The sequence below is a fragment of the Dama dama genome, chromosome 22 (assembly GCF_033118175.1).
Source record: "Dama dama isolate Ldn47 chromosome 22, ASM3311817v1, whole genome shotgun sequence".
Lineage (NCBI taxonomy): Eukaryota > Metazoa > Chordata > Mammalia > Artiodactyla > Cervidae > Dama > Dama dama.
The window spans coordinates 20880431-20895523 of NC_083702.1; the positions used below are offsets into that span (position 1 = coordinate 20880431).

Sequence of the window (15093 nt, forward strand, 5' to 3'; positions counted from 1 at the left end):
TTTCATCTCTGCTTTAAGAGTAGGAGGTCCGTGTTGATATTTATGACTGGCTTCAGAGACATGATGTCAGAAAAAGATAGCCAATGATCAAATAACATTCAATATCCCCACTCAGAAAATTTCTGGGGGTTTCAGTATCTCATTTACTTCACATTCTGTCAGACAAGAATCATAGAGAATTAAAATGCCAAATTTTATCATCATGTCGTAGATCAAACCAAACATGAATTTTAGCAGCCAACATAAACTTGAAAAATCAAATCCTCTTCAGACTCATGAGGGTAGGAAATAGTCGGTAACTAAATTCAAAACCTCTGAAAATAGATTAGTTGATGATTTATAGATAAAAATAAAAAATATCAAACTGTACATAAATATCACCCTAAATGTTTAAGTGCATACTGAGCACAGCCAAACTGATTGATGAAATATAGTAAATATATGCAATATTGGGTTGACTGATTTGAATAATGGCAGATTTCTTTGTCTTTTTTGTGTTCTCTTTAAATTGTCTGAGGAAACAGACATTGGCTTCCAATAAAAAATGGCAACTATAACTCAAAAGCTTAAAATGTTCAGTGGTTTTAAAAGTTGCCCATTAAAAGCATCAGAATCAAAATGATCTGTTCCACTAGATACCCTTGACTGAAGACCAGTCCTCCTCTATCAGGGATGGTTGTCCTATTCAACCGAGTGTGAAGCTTCGAGAGGAATGCACATGGACTGATGAGGGAGGAAAGGGCCACCCACATAGCTAGCCAGATCAGCTGAATCATCCCCAGAGATCAGTGGGGTGACGGAAGTCAAAACCAGATCATGCTCACATCCTCCAGGTATTTTCTGACTTTCTCTTTCATGTCATCAGTTACCCATTGGTTCTTAGTATCATGTTTGTAGTATATATGTAATTATCTTTTTTTTTTTTTTTCCTTTCTGTGTTTTATTTCCAGTTACATACAGTTGTGGTCAGAAAAAATGTTTGAAATAATTTTTATCCATTCCATTTCCTGAGGCTGGTTGTGTGTCCTGGAATGTGATCTATCCTTGAGAATGTTTCACGTGCACTTAAAAACAAAGTGTGTTCTGGGGTTTTTGTATGTAAACAGTCCTGCAGACATCAATTAAGTTCAACTGTTCTATTGTGTCATTAAGAATCTTGGTTACCTTATTGATTTTATATCTGGCAGATCTGTCCAGTGATGTCAATGTGGTGTTAAGATCTCCTACTATTATTGTATTCCCTTTAATTTCTCTTTTTATATCATTAGTGTTTGTTTTATGTATTTGGGTGTTGTAATTTCCTATACCAGAGGAACTTCCAGACCCAGGGATCAAATTCATGCCTCTTGTGTCTCTGGCATTGATAGGCAGGTTCTTTAGATCAGTACCCCCTAGGAAGCCATTAATATATTGGGGTCATATATTAGCAAGTGTAATATCTTCTTTGTGTATTGATCCCTCTATCGTTATACAGTGTTCTTCTTTATGTTTCATTATGAGCTTTCCTTTAAAGGCTATTTTGTATTATATGAGCATTGTTACATGTCCTTTCTTGTCATTTTCATTTGAATGTTCTATTTATCTTGTGGTTTAAGTCTTCTCTTCATCTCTTTGCCATTGTTTGATTAGCTGATATTTTTAAAAATTATCTTTTCTTGAACTGTATAGTAGTACTTGAATCTATGTTGTTACATCAAATATTCCTAGTAAAATCCAACTAGTCATGATTAGAGGATGAATTCATGAATGACATAATGACTGTTTCTTTAATATTTCAACTTATGAATATAGTGTTCTTATTTTGTTCTTTCAAGGGCATGTGTTTTTGTCAGAGAAAGTCTGGAGATTAAATTTTTTATTTCATAAGAATAATACTGAATATAAGAACTAGGGCAGAGAAAAGAAGTGGTATTTTGAAAATGATGGCCTTTGTTCCAGACACAATACGGTTGGGAATGTAGCAATTCTGCAGAATAATTAGTGACAAATATCCTTAAATACCTGTTGAAAATGGGATTATGATTTTTAGAACTTTTTCTATGACAATAGAAGTAAAATAACAATGGATGTGAAGGAAAGGTGTATCCTCTGCCAAGATTTAGCAACCTAGTTTTAAAAATAAAACTTGAGGTATTCTAAGTTTTCAGTGTATGTGACCGAGATGGAAACAAGATACCTGTATAGGTGATTAAACCTCCACCTCCTCAGATCTTATAGAATATGATAACAATTTCTCAGAGGCATTTAAAAATGGAAAATATAAATAACACACTTAGAGATCCATTTGTGCTTTTAAATGCAGCCCAAAGTCTCCTATTTTCTGGAGGTGTGTGATGAGCTACACTCTCTTCAAATAGCCTAAGTGTGAGAATTTCCTGTTCAAACTTGAAGTGACACATTGATGACAAATCAACTTTTTCCACTCTTGCTTCACTCTGAGCCTTCACAGGGCAGTCTGTGAAAGTCACAGACATTGCTTATTCTTGTCCTGGATTTATGTTTTTAAATTTCTCCTTTTGTTATCCAGCTATAGCAGGCGTCTTTTATGAGAGTAACCTGACCTCCCTGCTAAAGGATGCATGACTTTCTGGCCAACAGAAGGTATGTGTCTCTCCTCTCTTGTCTCTCTATTAGACCATCTCACTTAGTGGGAACTAACAAATGTTAAATGTGATGCAAGTGAAGTACAGTTTATATATGGCAAAATCAAAGTAGAACATTGTTTTTTTAAAAAACAATTTGAAGTAAAAAGCAATAATAAGATATCAAATATGATGGACCATTTCTCCAAGTATTAAAATTATTGTCTGTAGAATGTTACTCAAGTGCATACACACAGCATGAATGGGTTTGAATATAATACTAAGTGGAACCCAAAGACCTCATGACAGGGAACAATTAGTTTTGGATTTTATGATCAGTAGAAGGTAAGTTTTCTGTACAATAATATGCTAATATATTTGTGCTCAAACTTTACAAATAGATTCTTGGAAAGGAATTCATTGTATAGCAAAGGCCAAACATAATTCCTCATACATGTATTAGATTGAATGCAACAATCCAAATTTTTAATAAAAATCAAATTGAGGTAACTTCCTAAAGGCTAATTTAAACTTAATTGTAAGTAATGAAAGCATTTTTTTTAAAAATCAGACATCACATAAATGATATGCTAAACTAATTAAAGATACTAACTGATATAAATAAGAAATAGTACCATAAAAATGATGACCAAAATAATAATTAAAACTGATATTTATTGAGAACTTATAAGAGCCAGGTTGAGTGCTCAGTGTTACATGCATTATATATTACATAACCTTATTTCCATTTTAGATTATAATATGATACTAGATACTAAATAACTTTTTGAAGGTCACATTTTGTCAATTTAAAAGCTGCAATTCATTTCCAGATATTTCTCACTACTGCATCAACTTTCTGAATTATTGTTATGTTATCTGGATTGTTCATAAGTAATCACCATCACTTATACAACTAAAATGATCTTTACTAACTTTCACATTTATAGGATCTTTCTGAAATTTGAACCAAAGGTGTCTTCCATAAATGACCTATTCCTGTTTATCATTTTGTGGGTTCAAATATTAGCCATTAAATCACTTATCAACAACTTTTGTAAAGTAAGTATTTTTTAGTCTTTTTCTGTTGTTTTATTTTTCATATTATTTAGTTTATATATGATTAGTGTGTCATGTGATATTTTACAATACAGGAAACATTTCCTCAATTTTTAATGATTTCTCAGAACTCCTCCACGATTCAAAATAAACACCATTTGACACCCCTTTTCATTCATCAAAGTAAGTCACCAAATAGTGTAATTTAGTGCAGCAGATTGTTATATATGCCAACATTCTCTCTCCTCATCTTTAAAGAACTTAGTCTTTAAGTCATTATTAAATTTCAAAATTACTACAAATATAGGTGAATCTCCCTTGTTAATAGAACATTTTAATTTTAATACAAGCATTATGATGATTTTAAAATATTTCTGTGGAATCTGACTTCAGTGAAGATATTATTAGCCACAAACTTCTTTACTGCTCCCTAATTTATTGCTTTTCATTGTTTCAACCAATAATATATTGTCAAATACAGAATATATTTTTTAAAAAGTATTCTTTCATGAAAGGCTTGTTTAAAGTACTGAGGAATTTAGAATCAGGTTTTATGTTTGTTCAGCTGCAAAGTGAACACTAAACTCTTTGCCCCACCCATCTTATTATACTAAGGTTCTTACCTCACCTATACCACTTATTCCTCAGTTCACTTAGAGCACAGTCCTTGACCTCACTCAGCTGCAAAGATGAATAACCAAGGAGAAACTTATGTAGAACCAAAGGCAGTCAAGAGCTCAAAGAGACAGCAAATGAAACCGAAGATTTCTAAAAGTTCCAGTTCAATAACTGAGCAGGGATTAACATATGCAGAACTAAATCTTCAAAATGCTCCTCAGAATCTTCGTGAGAATGACAAGAACTACCACTCCAAAGGTAAAACACTTACTAGTCACACAAAGAAACTGTTTTAGGATTTGCAGTTGGTGTGCAGAGGTGTGGAGGACGAACAGGGGAAAAGCTCACATATTTTTCATTTTGAGAAAGGGAGCTTAAAGTTGGTTGTGGTATTCTAATGTGAGATTGGAAGACTACTTTAATTCTGGCATTGCTGTAATTTGAAGTCTTTGATCAACAACTCATTCAGCATTATATTCGCTGAAAATGCAACATATATTAAAGACTACAGTGGTAGAAATGGGTTGGGGTCCAAGTTTATATCCATAAATCCCTGTTCATATGGGTTCTCGTGTATATAAAACCTAACTGTCCCCATCACTCCTTCACTCCTTTCTCATTGTCTCCTTTTATCTCCCTGCAGGTTCACCATCACCTCCAGAGAAGTGCATTGCTGGGATCCTGGGAATCATCTGCCTTGTCTTGATGTCCACTGTGGTGACAGTGATCGTTGTTACTCCCTGTAAGTACATTTCTGTAAAAACTATAAGGGAACTTTTCACTTTAATGATGGTCAGTCCTGTAAACATTTCACAAGATTATAGAATGTGTCTATCATTAAAATACATGCAATTAGACTAAATGCAGAATGTTATTTGGAATTTGTGGAATACATATGACACAAGATAATTACAGAGAGTGTGTATATGGATATTCTGATTTCATAACTCAAAAGCATGCTTTAGGAGATTGAAAGATCTTATTGATAAACACAAATTAATTTTTAAAATTAGTAAGAGGTGGTAAAATCTGCTCCTTTAGGTTTTTAAAATATTTTTTCCACCAAATCTTCATTACCCAATTAATTTTTCTTGGTAAAATCAGCTTTATTCCAGAGTACTCTAATCCTAAACAATAAACTGAATTTCAAACTCACAAATAAATCATTATGATGTATTTAAAGCAATGTTAATTTTTATAATGATTAATTTTGTAGCTACTGTAATACAGGAGCAGAATAACTCCTCTCCAATAACAAGACTCCAGAAAGGTACATAATGATTTTAAAGTTCTGATATAAATACAATTTGTGTTTTGTCTCTATCTTAGGCTAGTGAAAATAAGAAAAGATTTAGCGGTAGAAGATAAATTACAAAATCGGGCAACAAACTTGCCTAAATAATGATTATGGGAGAGTGTTTTTCCCTATGCAACAAGATGATCACCATATGCATTGTTGGCCATTGACTCCAATTTTTGCCTGCTGTAATATGGTAAAAGACAAAAAACTTTGCTACTCGAAAATAAAAGTTTCATTTCTTAATTTTTAGGACATTTAAAAGGAGATATTTTTATATGTTTGCTTTATATAGAAACATAAATTGGGGTATGAGAGACTGACGCTGTGAAAGTATGTGAGATTTGTTTTATATGTACCAGCCTTGAGGGCATATAGCTATGTTATATATATACATACATGTTTATATCTATGCATACATGTAAGTTAATTTTCTGTTTTTTAAAATTCAAATTGCCTTTGAATAGTAATTCATAATCTTTCTCCAGAATTTCATTGTGGTTGTTGTCCAAAAGAGTGGTTTACATATTCCAACAATTGCTATTCTATTAGTTTGGAAAAAGAAACATTGGATGGGAGTTTGATGTCCTGCTCTACTAAGAATTCTACTCTGCTTTACATAGATAATGAAGAGGAAATGGTAAGATATTAAGCGTTTCCAACACTTTATTAAAGGCTTGATTCAGTCAATATTATATTTGTTAGAGTTCACTTGTGTTTTTGTACATATTTGTAGTTGGCTTATTTTAAGATCTCTTAATATTCCATTAAACAATGGAATATGACTTTACGATAATTTACTTTCATTTTAAACCATTAATGCCCAGTTGGTGATTTCCAGTTCTTCTGCTCCTTGTTAGCAGGTGTTCTGATGGACGACCTTGTAAGGCTCACCTGTGTTGCCCACAGGATTCTCTCAACACAGGAGGAAAGGCTGACCTGTGCCACCTCCTACGGTTAGGTTAGGCACTGGGTGTTGGAAGTAAGAGGCCCAGGTCACTTTATCTGATGGTGGGGAGGATACGGTTCAGTTCAGTCATTCAGTCGAGTCCGACTCTTTGCAGCCTCATTAACTGCAGCATGCCAGGCCTCCCTGTCCATCACCAACTCCCAAAGTCCACCCAAACCCATGTCCATTATGTCGGTCATGCCATCCAACCATCTCATCCTCCGTAGTCCCCTATACAGTCAGTTCAGTTCAGTCACTCAGTCGTGTCTGACTCTTTGCGACCCCATGAATCACAGCACGCCAGGCCTCCCTGTCCATCACCAACTCCTGGAGTCCACCCAAACTCATGCCCATCGAGTCGGTGATGCCATCCAGCCATCTCATTCTCTGTCATCCCCTTCTCCTCCTGCCCCCAATCCCTCCCAGCATCAGGTTCTTTTCCCATAAGGGGAGGGAGGGTGTCATCTGCATATCTAAGGTTATTGAGATTTCTCCCGGCAATCTTGATTCCAGCTTGTACTTCATTCAGCTTGCCATTTCATATGATGTACTCTGCATATAAGTTAAATAAGCAGGGTGACAATAAACAACCTTGACGTACTCCTTCCCCAATTTGGAACCAGTCCATTTTTCCATGTCTGGTTCTAACTGTCGCTTCTTGACCTGCATACAGATTTCTCAGGATGCAGGTAAGGCAGGTAAGAAATACCAATTTCTCTGATATTCCAATCTCTTTAAGAATTTTCCACAGTTGTGATCCACACAGTCCAAGGCTTTGGTGTAGTCAACTTTTATGTATTAAAGTGTTAGATGTAAAATCTAACATACTCATTTTGTTCAAAGAACTAAAGATTCTGTGAAAGAATGCATCCTTTGACTTGAAATTTAAAAATTAATAAAAATTTTTCATAATGATATTTAAGTGAAAATTTTTTATTTTGGGCTAGAAATTTCTGATGTCCCTATCAATTATATCGTGGATTCCAGTCTTTCGTGAAGGTCGTGGTCAACCATGGATGTGGCGAAACGGTTCAATTTCCAAACTAAAGTAAGTTTTTAAAATGAATGCTAGATAGAGGAGGAAAAATAAAGAAATATTAATAATATGAATGCATTTGTTTTCATTGAATTATAGAAAGCTGAAGAAGATGTTGAAAGTTAATAAAATGTTGATACAAATGTTCAAAAATAGACTACTCTGTAGCCCATTTTCCTAATAACAAACTCTTACTGAAATTTTATTAAAAATATCATCACCCATTTTCAAAATATCTTTTATTACAGTTACATAGAAATGCTATTGCTTCATGAGTTGTCTTCATAGAATATAACAACATTATGCATATTTTTTTCATAACAGGATAACAGACTATTTACGTGATGAACATAAGTGTGCTATACTATCCTCAGGGGGCATAAAAGCAGAAGACTGTCAGACTCCAAATGCATATAATTGCAAGCATAAGCTTGAGAATTAAAAAGTGAGTTTGGATGCTGTTGAGTAACTTTATCTTTTATGAAAAGGAAATATTGTTATGATTACATAAATTTTGAAATGAACTATGTTATTTGTTCTAATAATGTTTTCAAAAACCATTGAAAGAAAACATCAAAATTCTGTAAATTCCTTCAATAAAAATTAAAATTAAAAATAAAAATTAAAAAAATTTCCTTCAATAAAAAATAAGTTAATTAAAAAAAACTGTTGTAATATAATAATCACACTGAAAAGTATAGATATTACTCCTTTTGTGTCTGGCCTTTTTTACTCAACAATATGTTTATGGCTTTCAAACTTTCTAAAATGTCATGTTTTCTGAGTCTGTTTACAAGAAATATAAAAAAATTTGATATTTGAGAACAAAGACCAAAAGTAGTTTAGCAATTACCAAGAGCTACGGGGAGATGAGAAAGGAAATGACTGCTACTTGATCAGTGATGAATATTTTCTAGATATTTATAGTGGTGACGGTTGTAAACTGTGAACATATTTAAAATCACTGATTTGTACAGTTTAAATGGATGGATTTTATGGTGTGTAAATTGTACCTCAATAAATCTGTTTAGAAAATAAACTTCTTGGGACTGCATTTAATATTTAAAATAATTTATAAAGAGAGTCATCTTTAAAATATTGACTGTTCTAGTCAATATGCTTTATCCTTCCATGAATTAGGTTTTCTTTAAATTTTCCCTGTTAGATTTTGTGTTTCTCTATTTTGAGGTGTTAAATATACTTGGGTGTTTCATAGTCATGATTTTGTAAATGACACTCTTATTTTAAAAATTTTAGTAATTTTTTGTACAGTAAAGAGTAATATATTGAGGTTTACATGTTGGTCTTATAGTCAATAATTTCTCTGACTTTTTGTATTAAGTCTGTCATTTCAAGTACTTATCCTTATGGATTTTATATGAGATCTGTATATCTTTATATAACAGCTGTTCATGTCTTTTTTCCAGGGGCAATTATTTTTTTTTCTTGACTTATTTTCATAGGCTACAATTTAATTTCCAAAGTTGAATAGAAGGTACAGTAAAGATTCTGTATCTATCTCTTCTTAGTCAAGGAAGAGATTTCAATATTTCATCCTTAAATATGAGATTTATCTTAAGGTTTTTTCATCATATGTTTCTCATGTGAAACCATAATATTCTCATTTTTCAAACAAATTTTATAATCCATTGATGTTGATGTTACATTTGCATTACTTTCCATCAGTTGGAATGGTAAATGTTTTCTTTGTATAACAATTATGAAGTAAATTACCTTTATTTCTTCCATTAAACCAATCTTGCACTTCTAAAATAAAATCACAGTGGTCATCTGTGTTGCCCGTTTTCTTAAAAAATCAATGCATATGCTATATCTAGATTAAGCTATTTTTCTTCATCTATGTTCACAAAGAGCTTTAACTGAGTTTTCATTTATGTTACGTACTTGACAGGTTGCTACGAAAGCTATTATTAGGAAGTATTTCTCTTTTTCTTTTACCTGAAACTTTGTGAAAGAGTACTACAACATTTTTAAGTGTTATTATTCACTACCAATGCCATCTGAGCATCTAGAACTATTTTGTAGAAAGGTTTATATAATGAACTTAATGTTTTACAATATATGTTAGGTTTACTCAGGTTTCTATTTGCTGTGCTTTATTTTGGTAATTTGTATTTTAGGATTTTTCTATTTTATATGGACACTAAAATGTATTCATAATATTGCTTTTTATCTGTTTAATATCTGTAAAAACTATACATTATCCCTTTATTTATTATACATGTAAAAGGTTTGATTCCTCCTCTCAAAAAAAAAAGTATTTTTGCCTCACCTCATGGTTTTTGGGTCTTACTTCCCCAAACAGGTATTGAACTTGGGCCGTCAGCAATGAGCGCATGGAGTCTTTACCATTGAAACACCTGGAAATTCCCCCTTTTCAATTTTTTTCAGCAGTCTTTTATCCATTTTATTAAATATATTCAATAAGAATACACTTGTATTCTTGTACATTTATTGTTTCTCCATATTGCAATTTTGCCCTTTGTCTTGATTTTAAACTAATTATTGTTTTCTTCCTTCTACTTCATTTGGTTTTAATTTCACCTAATTTTAGCTTTTTCATTTTTAATTTCTTGTGACGCAAGCTTGGATTTCTACTTTGTTTTTGTTTTATTTCATTTGTAAAGTAAGCATGTAAGGCAGTCAATACTTCTCAAGACAGACATTTGGTTTTATTTTATCTTGTAATTCTTATAAAATTTTTGAACATTCATTGTGGTCATTTTTATGATCCATTATTCAAACATTTATGACCAAATTTAAAACCATCTAAAGACTTTCAAATTTTTGGTTATTGACTTCTACTCATGGTAAAGAGAGTTCTATTTGGTTAGAGAATTTTCTGTGATGTTAGAAATGTTCCACATCTGTCCAATGTGGGGTGAATGAGGAATCAATATTAAAATATTCCTTATTTTTAACTAATTAAAAATTAAATTTGAATACTCAGCTTTCAGGGCTTCCCTCGTGGCTCAGATGGTAAAGAATCTGCCTACAATGTGGGAGACCTGTGTTCGATCTCTGGACTGGGAAGATCCCGTAGAGGAGGGCATGGCTACTCACTCTAGTATTCTTGCCTGGAGAATCCCCATGGACAGAGGAGCCTGGCGGGCTACAGTCCATGGGGTCACGAAGAGTCAGACACGACGGAACAACTAAGCACAGCACCCACCTTTCAAGCGCCCAGTTGTCAACTTGTCTAGAGGCTAATGCAGTGACACCACTACTATATGCTATGTGAATATGCTTGGAAATATGATTTATAGTGTATTTTTCAAGTTTTCTGTTTGCTCTTAGTTTTATTGATCTTTTATATTGTTTTTCTATCTCTATTTATTTCCCCTTCGATCTTTGTTATTTCCTTCCATTGATTAACTTTGGCCTTTGTTCTTCTTTTTGAGGTTCTGTGAAGTGGAAGACCAGGTTGTTCATTTGATCTCTTTGTTTCTTCTTAATGTAGGTGTTACTTGCTATCACTCCAAAAAATTTCAGAAGTTTATTAACAGGCTCTAACTGGGTTCAGCCATGTATACTGTCAAGATGGTCTCAATAACCCATTGCTCTCTCAGATCTGCATCCTTGAAAATGAAATGGCTCCTACTTTGGGAACAGTGTGCAGGTGTACATTTTGAGGACAGAGGAGCTTCCAATTGCATGGTGCTGTTTGTGTGTCAACTAGTAGTTATGACCTCTTGAAGACCTCCCTCAACACTCCAATGGCAGATATATGGATAAACAAATGGTGGTACATCTATTCAGTGGAATGTTACTCAGCAGTGAAAAGGAATGAACTATTGATATACAATAACATGAATGAATACCTAAATAGTGATGCTGAGTAAAAGAAGTCAGAAAAAGTACATACTGTATACTTCTACATTTATAAATTTCTAGAAAATGCAAACCAATCTAAAGTGACAGAAAGCATATCAGTGATTATGTGGTGTTGAAGGTGGGCAAAGAGTGGCAAGGAGGGGATTGTGAAGAGACACAAGCAAATTTTTTGGAGTAATAGAAATATTCATACCATACTTCTTTCAATAATTTCACAGGTATGAATATATGTCATTCATCATATTCTACAGTCTGTGCTGTGCTTAGTTGGTCAGTCATTCTGACTCTTGGTGACCCTGGATTGTAGCCCACAGACTCCTCTGTCCATGGGGATTCTCCAGGCAAGAATGTTGGAGTGGGTTTCCATGCCCTCCTCCAGGGGATCTTCCCCACCCAGGGATCGGACTCAGGTCTCCTGCACTGCAGACTGATTCTTTACCATTTGAACCACCAGGGAAGCTCATTCTACAGTTTAAATATCCACAATATATTGGATGTCAAGTATTCCTCAATAAAGCTAATTTTCAAAAAGTATGTCTTTTCAGAAGGAGCATGCCAGCTCCTGCTATTTCTAGTTTTGACATTGCTTGATTGATAGCAGTTCTCTTCTAATTTTACATATTTGGTGAACCTCATTATGCGTTGTCATGCTTCTCTTTTGTTCCAGTGGTCAATTCACCTCTCCCTGATTCAATATCAAATGGTCTAAATTATTATTTTCATACTATGTAGCTTAGCATTTATCATTCCAAATTTCTTATTCTTAAAATTTGGAAATGTCATGGCTCTTGTTGGCTCTTTGTCCTACCATAGATATTTTAGAATTAAATGATTAAGTTCCAGGAAAAAAAATTAGTTAAGATTTGTTTTAGTCTCTTTAAACTTTCAAAGCACCTTAGGGAGAGGCACATATTTAACATTATTACATCTTTCCATGCATTGTTAAGAGCTATGTCTCCAGTAATTTAGATCTTTTTTAACATTTATGAAACTTTTGTAATTTTCTACATAGCATTTTCATTTTTTATTGTGTTTACTCCTAATATTTAACTTTTCTAATATAAATGGTATCTTTTATTAAACAAAATTTTACAAAAATACAGCACTCATAAAGAAATCTAAATAAATCATTCAGTTCAGTTCAATTCAGTTCCCTCAGTTGTGTCCAACTCTTTGCAACCCCATGAACCACAGCACTCCAGGCCTCCCTGTCCATCATCCACTCCCAGAGTCCACTCAAACCTATGTCCATCGAGTCAGTGATGCCATCCAAATAAATCATTATGAGCATATTATTAATTTTTACAATTATTATCAGTTAAATTGTGTTACCAAAAAATATATTTGCTGAAATCTTAACTCCCATGCTTGTGAATGTCACCATTTTTGGAATCAGGGTCATCGCAGATGTATTCAAGGAAAAATAGGTCAAGGTGTCCTATTTGGAAATAGAATTTTTGTAGATGCCATTAAGGAAAGGCCGTTGTAATACACCACATTAACAAATTGAAAGATAAAAACCATATGATTATCTCAACAGATGCAGAGAAAGCCTTTGACAAAATTCAACATCCATTTATGATAAAAACCCTCCAGAAAGCAGGGATAGAAGGACTACCTCAACATAATAAAAGCTATATATGACAAACCCACAGCAAACATCATCCTCAATGCTGAAAAATTGAAAGCATTTCCCCTAAAGTCAAGAACAAGACAAGGGTGCCCACTCTCACCACTACTATTAAATATAGTTTTGGAAGTTTTGGCTACAGGAGTCAGAGCACAAAAAGAAATAAAAGGAATCCAGATTGGAAAAGAAGAAGTAAAACTCTCGCTGTTTGCAGATGACATGATCCTCTACATAGAAAACCCTAAAAACTCCACCAGAAAATTACTAGAGCTAATCAATGAATATAGTTACAGGATATAACATTAACACACAGAATCCCTTGCATTCCTATACACTAACAATGAGAATACAGAAAGAGAAATTAAGTAAACAATTTCATTCACCATTGCAATGAAAAGAATAAAATACTTGGGAATATATTGACCTAAAGAAACAAAAGACTTATATATAGAAAACTTTCAATATATAGAAAATTTCCAATTTGTATGAAAATACAAAAAACCTCAAATAGCCAAAGCAGTCTTGAGAAAGAAGAATGGAACTGGAGGAATCAAGCTGCCTGACTTCAGGCTCTACTACAAAACTACAGTCATCAAGACAGTATGCTACTGGCACAAAGACAGAAATATAGATCAAAGGAACAAAATAGAAAGCCCAAAGATAAGTCCATGCACCTATGGACACCTTATCTTTGACAAAAGAGGCAAGAATATACAATGAGAAAAGACAATCTCTTTAACAAGTGGTGCTGGGAAAACTGGTCAACCACTTGTAAAAGAATGAAACTAGAACACTTTCTAACACCATACACAAAAATAAACTCAAAATGGGTTAAAGATCTAAACATAACACCAGAAGCTATAAAACTCCTAGAGGAGAACATAGGCAAAACACTCTCTGACATAAATCACAGCAGGATCCCCTATGACCCACCTCCCAGAGTAATGGAAACAAAAGCAAAAATAAACAAATGGGACCTAATGAAACTTAAAAGCTTTTGCACAATGAAGGAAACTATAAGCAAGGTGAAAAGACAGCCTTCGGAATGGGAGAAAATAATAGCAAATGAAGCAACTGACAAAGAATTAATCTCAAAAATATACAAGCAACCCCTGCAGCTCAATTCCAGAAAAATAAATGACCCAATCAAAAAATGGACCAAAGAACTAAACAGACATTTCTCCAAAGAAGACATACAGATGGCTAACACAACACATGAAAAGATGCTCAACATCACTCATTATCAGAGAAATTCAAAGCAAAACCACAGTGAGGTACCATTTCATGCTGGTCAGAATGGCTGCTATCCAAAAGTCTACAAACAATAAACGCTGGAGAGGGTGTGGAGAAAAGGGAACCCTCTTACACTGTTGGTGGGAATGCAAACTAGTACAGCCATTATGGAGAACAGTGTGGAGATTCCTTAAAAAACTGGAAATAGAACTGCCATATGACCCAGCAATCTCACTGCTGGGCATACACACCAAGGATACCAGAATTGAAAGAGACACATGTACCCCAATGTTCATTGCAGCACTGTTTATAATAGCTAGGACATGGAAGCAACCTAGAAGTCCATCAGCAGATGAATGTATAAGAAAGCTGTGGTACATATACACAATGGAATATTACTCAGGCATTAAAAAGAAAACATTTGAATCAGTTCTAATGAAGTGGATGAAACTGGAGCCTATTATACAGAGTGAAGTAAGCTAGAAAGAAAAACACCAATACAGTATCCTAACGCATGTATATGGAATTTAGAAAGATGGCACCAATAACCCTATATGTGAGACTGCAAAAGAGACACAGACGTATAGAACAGTCTTTTGGACTCTGAGAGAAGGTGAGGGTGGGATGATTTGAGAGACTAGAATTGAAACATGTATATTATCATATATGAAACAGATTGCCAGTCCAGGTTGGATGCATGAGAGAGGGTGCTCAGGGAAGGTGCACTGGGATGACCCAGAGGGATGGGATGGGAAGGGAGGTGGGAGGGGGGTTCAGGATGGGGAACACACGTACCCATGGCTGATTCATGTTAATGTATGGCAAAGCCACTAC

At 34.0% G+C, this 15093-nt stretch overlaps 1 protein-coding gene across 2 annotated transcripts; it reads left to right on the top strand.

Moving 5' to 3' along the window:
• The first annotated feature begins 2449 nt into the window (after nucleotides 1-2449).
• Nucleotides 2450-9994, top strand: LOC133043772 (NKG2-A/NKG2-B type II integral membrane protein-like). 2 transcript variants are annotated; one of them, XM_061125000.1, is made up of 9 exons: nucleotides 2450-2601; nucleotides 3533-3644; nucleotides 4290-4517; nucleotides 4903-5001; nucleotides 5476-5529; nucleotides 6045-6196; nucleotides 7453-7553; nucleotides 7866-7986; nucleotides 9868-9994. In XM_061125000.1, the coding sequence occupies exons 3-8, from the start codon at nucleotides 4331-4333 to the stop codon at nucleotides 7981-7983; spliced, it is 711 nt and encodes a 236-aa protein (XP_060980983.1). In that variant the 5' UTR covers nucleotides 2450-2601; nucleotides 3533-3644; nucleotides 4290-4330; the 3' UTR covers nucleotides 7984-7986; nucleotides 9868-9994. The 2 variants fall into 2 exon arrangements, with proteins under 2 accessions (XP_060980983.1, XP_060980981.1); XM_061124998.1 differs by lacking the exon at nucleotides 9868-9994 and having other exon boundaries at nucleotides 7866-8580.
• Nucleotides 9995-15093: the final 5099 nt, after the last annotated feature.

What these genes read in the sequence shown, in the direction of transcription:
- LOC133043772 (XM_061125000.1), top strand. Translation starts at nt 4,331, where the DNA reads ATGAATAACCAAGGAGAAACTTATGTAGAACCAAAGGCAGTCAAGAGC. An exon ending in CAAGAACTACCACTCCAAAG is followed by an intron (nt 4,518 to 4,902) that starts GTAAAACACTTA and finishes ATCTCCCTGCAG; the next exon opens with GTTCACCATCACCTCCAGAG. An exon ending in GGTTCAATTTCCAAACTAAA is followed by an intron (nt 7,554 to 7,865) that starts GTAAGTTTTTAA and finishes TTTTCATAACAG; the next exon opens with GATAACAGACTATTTACGTG.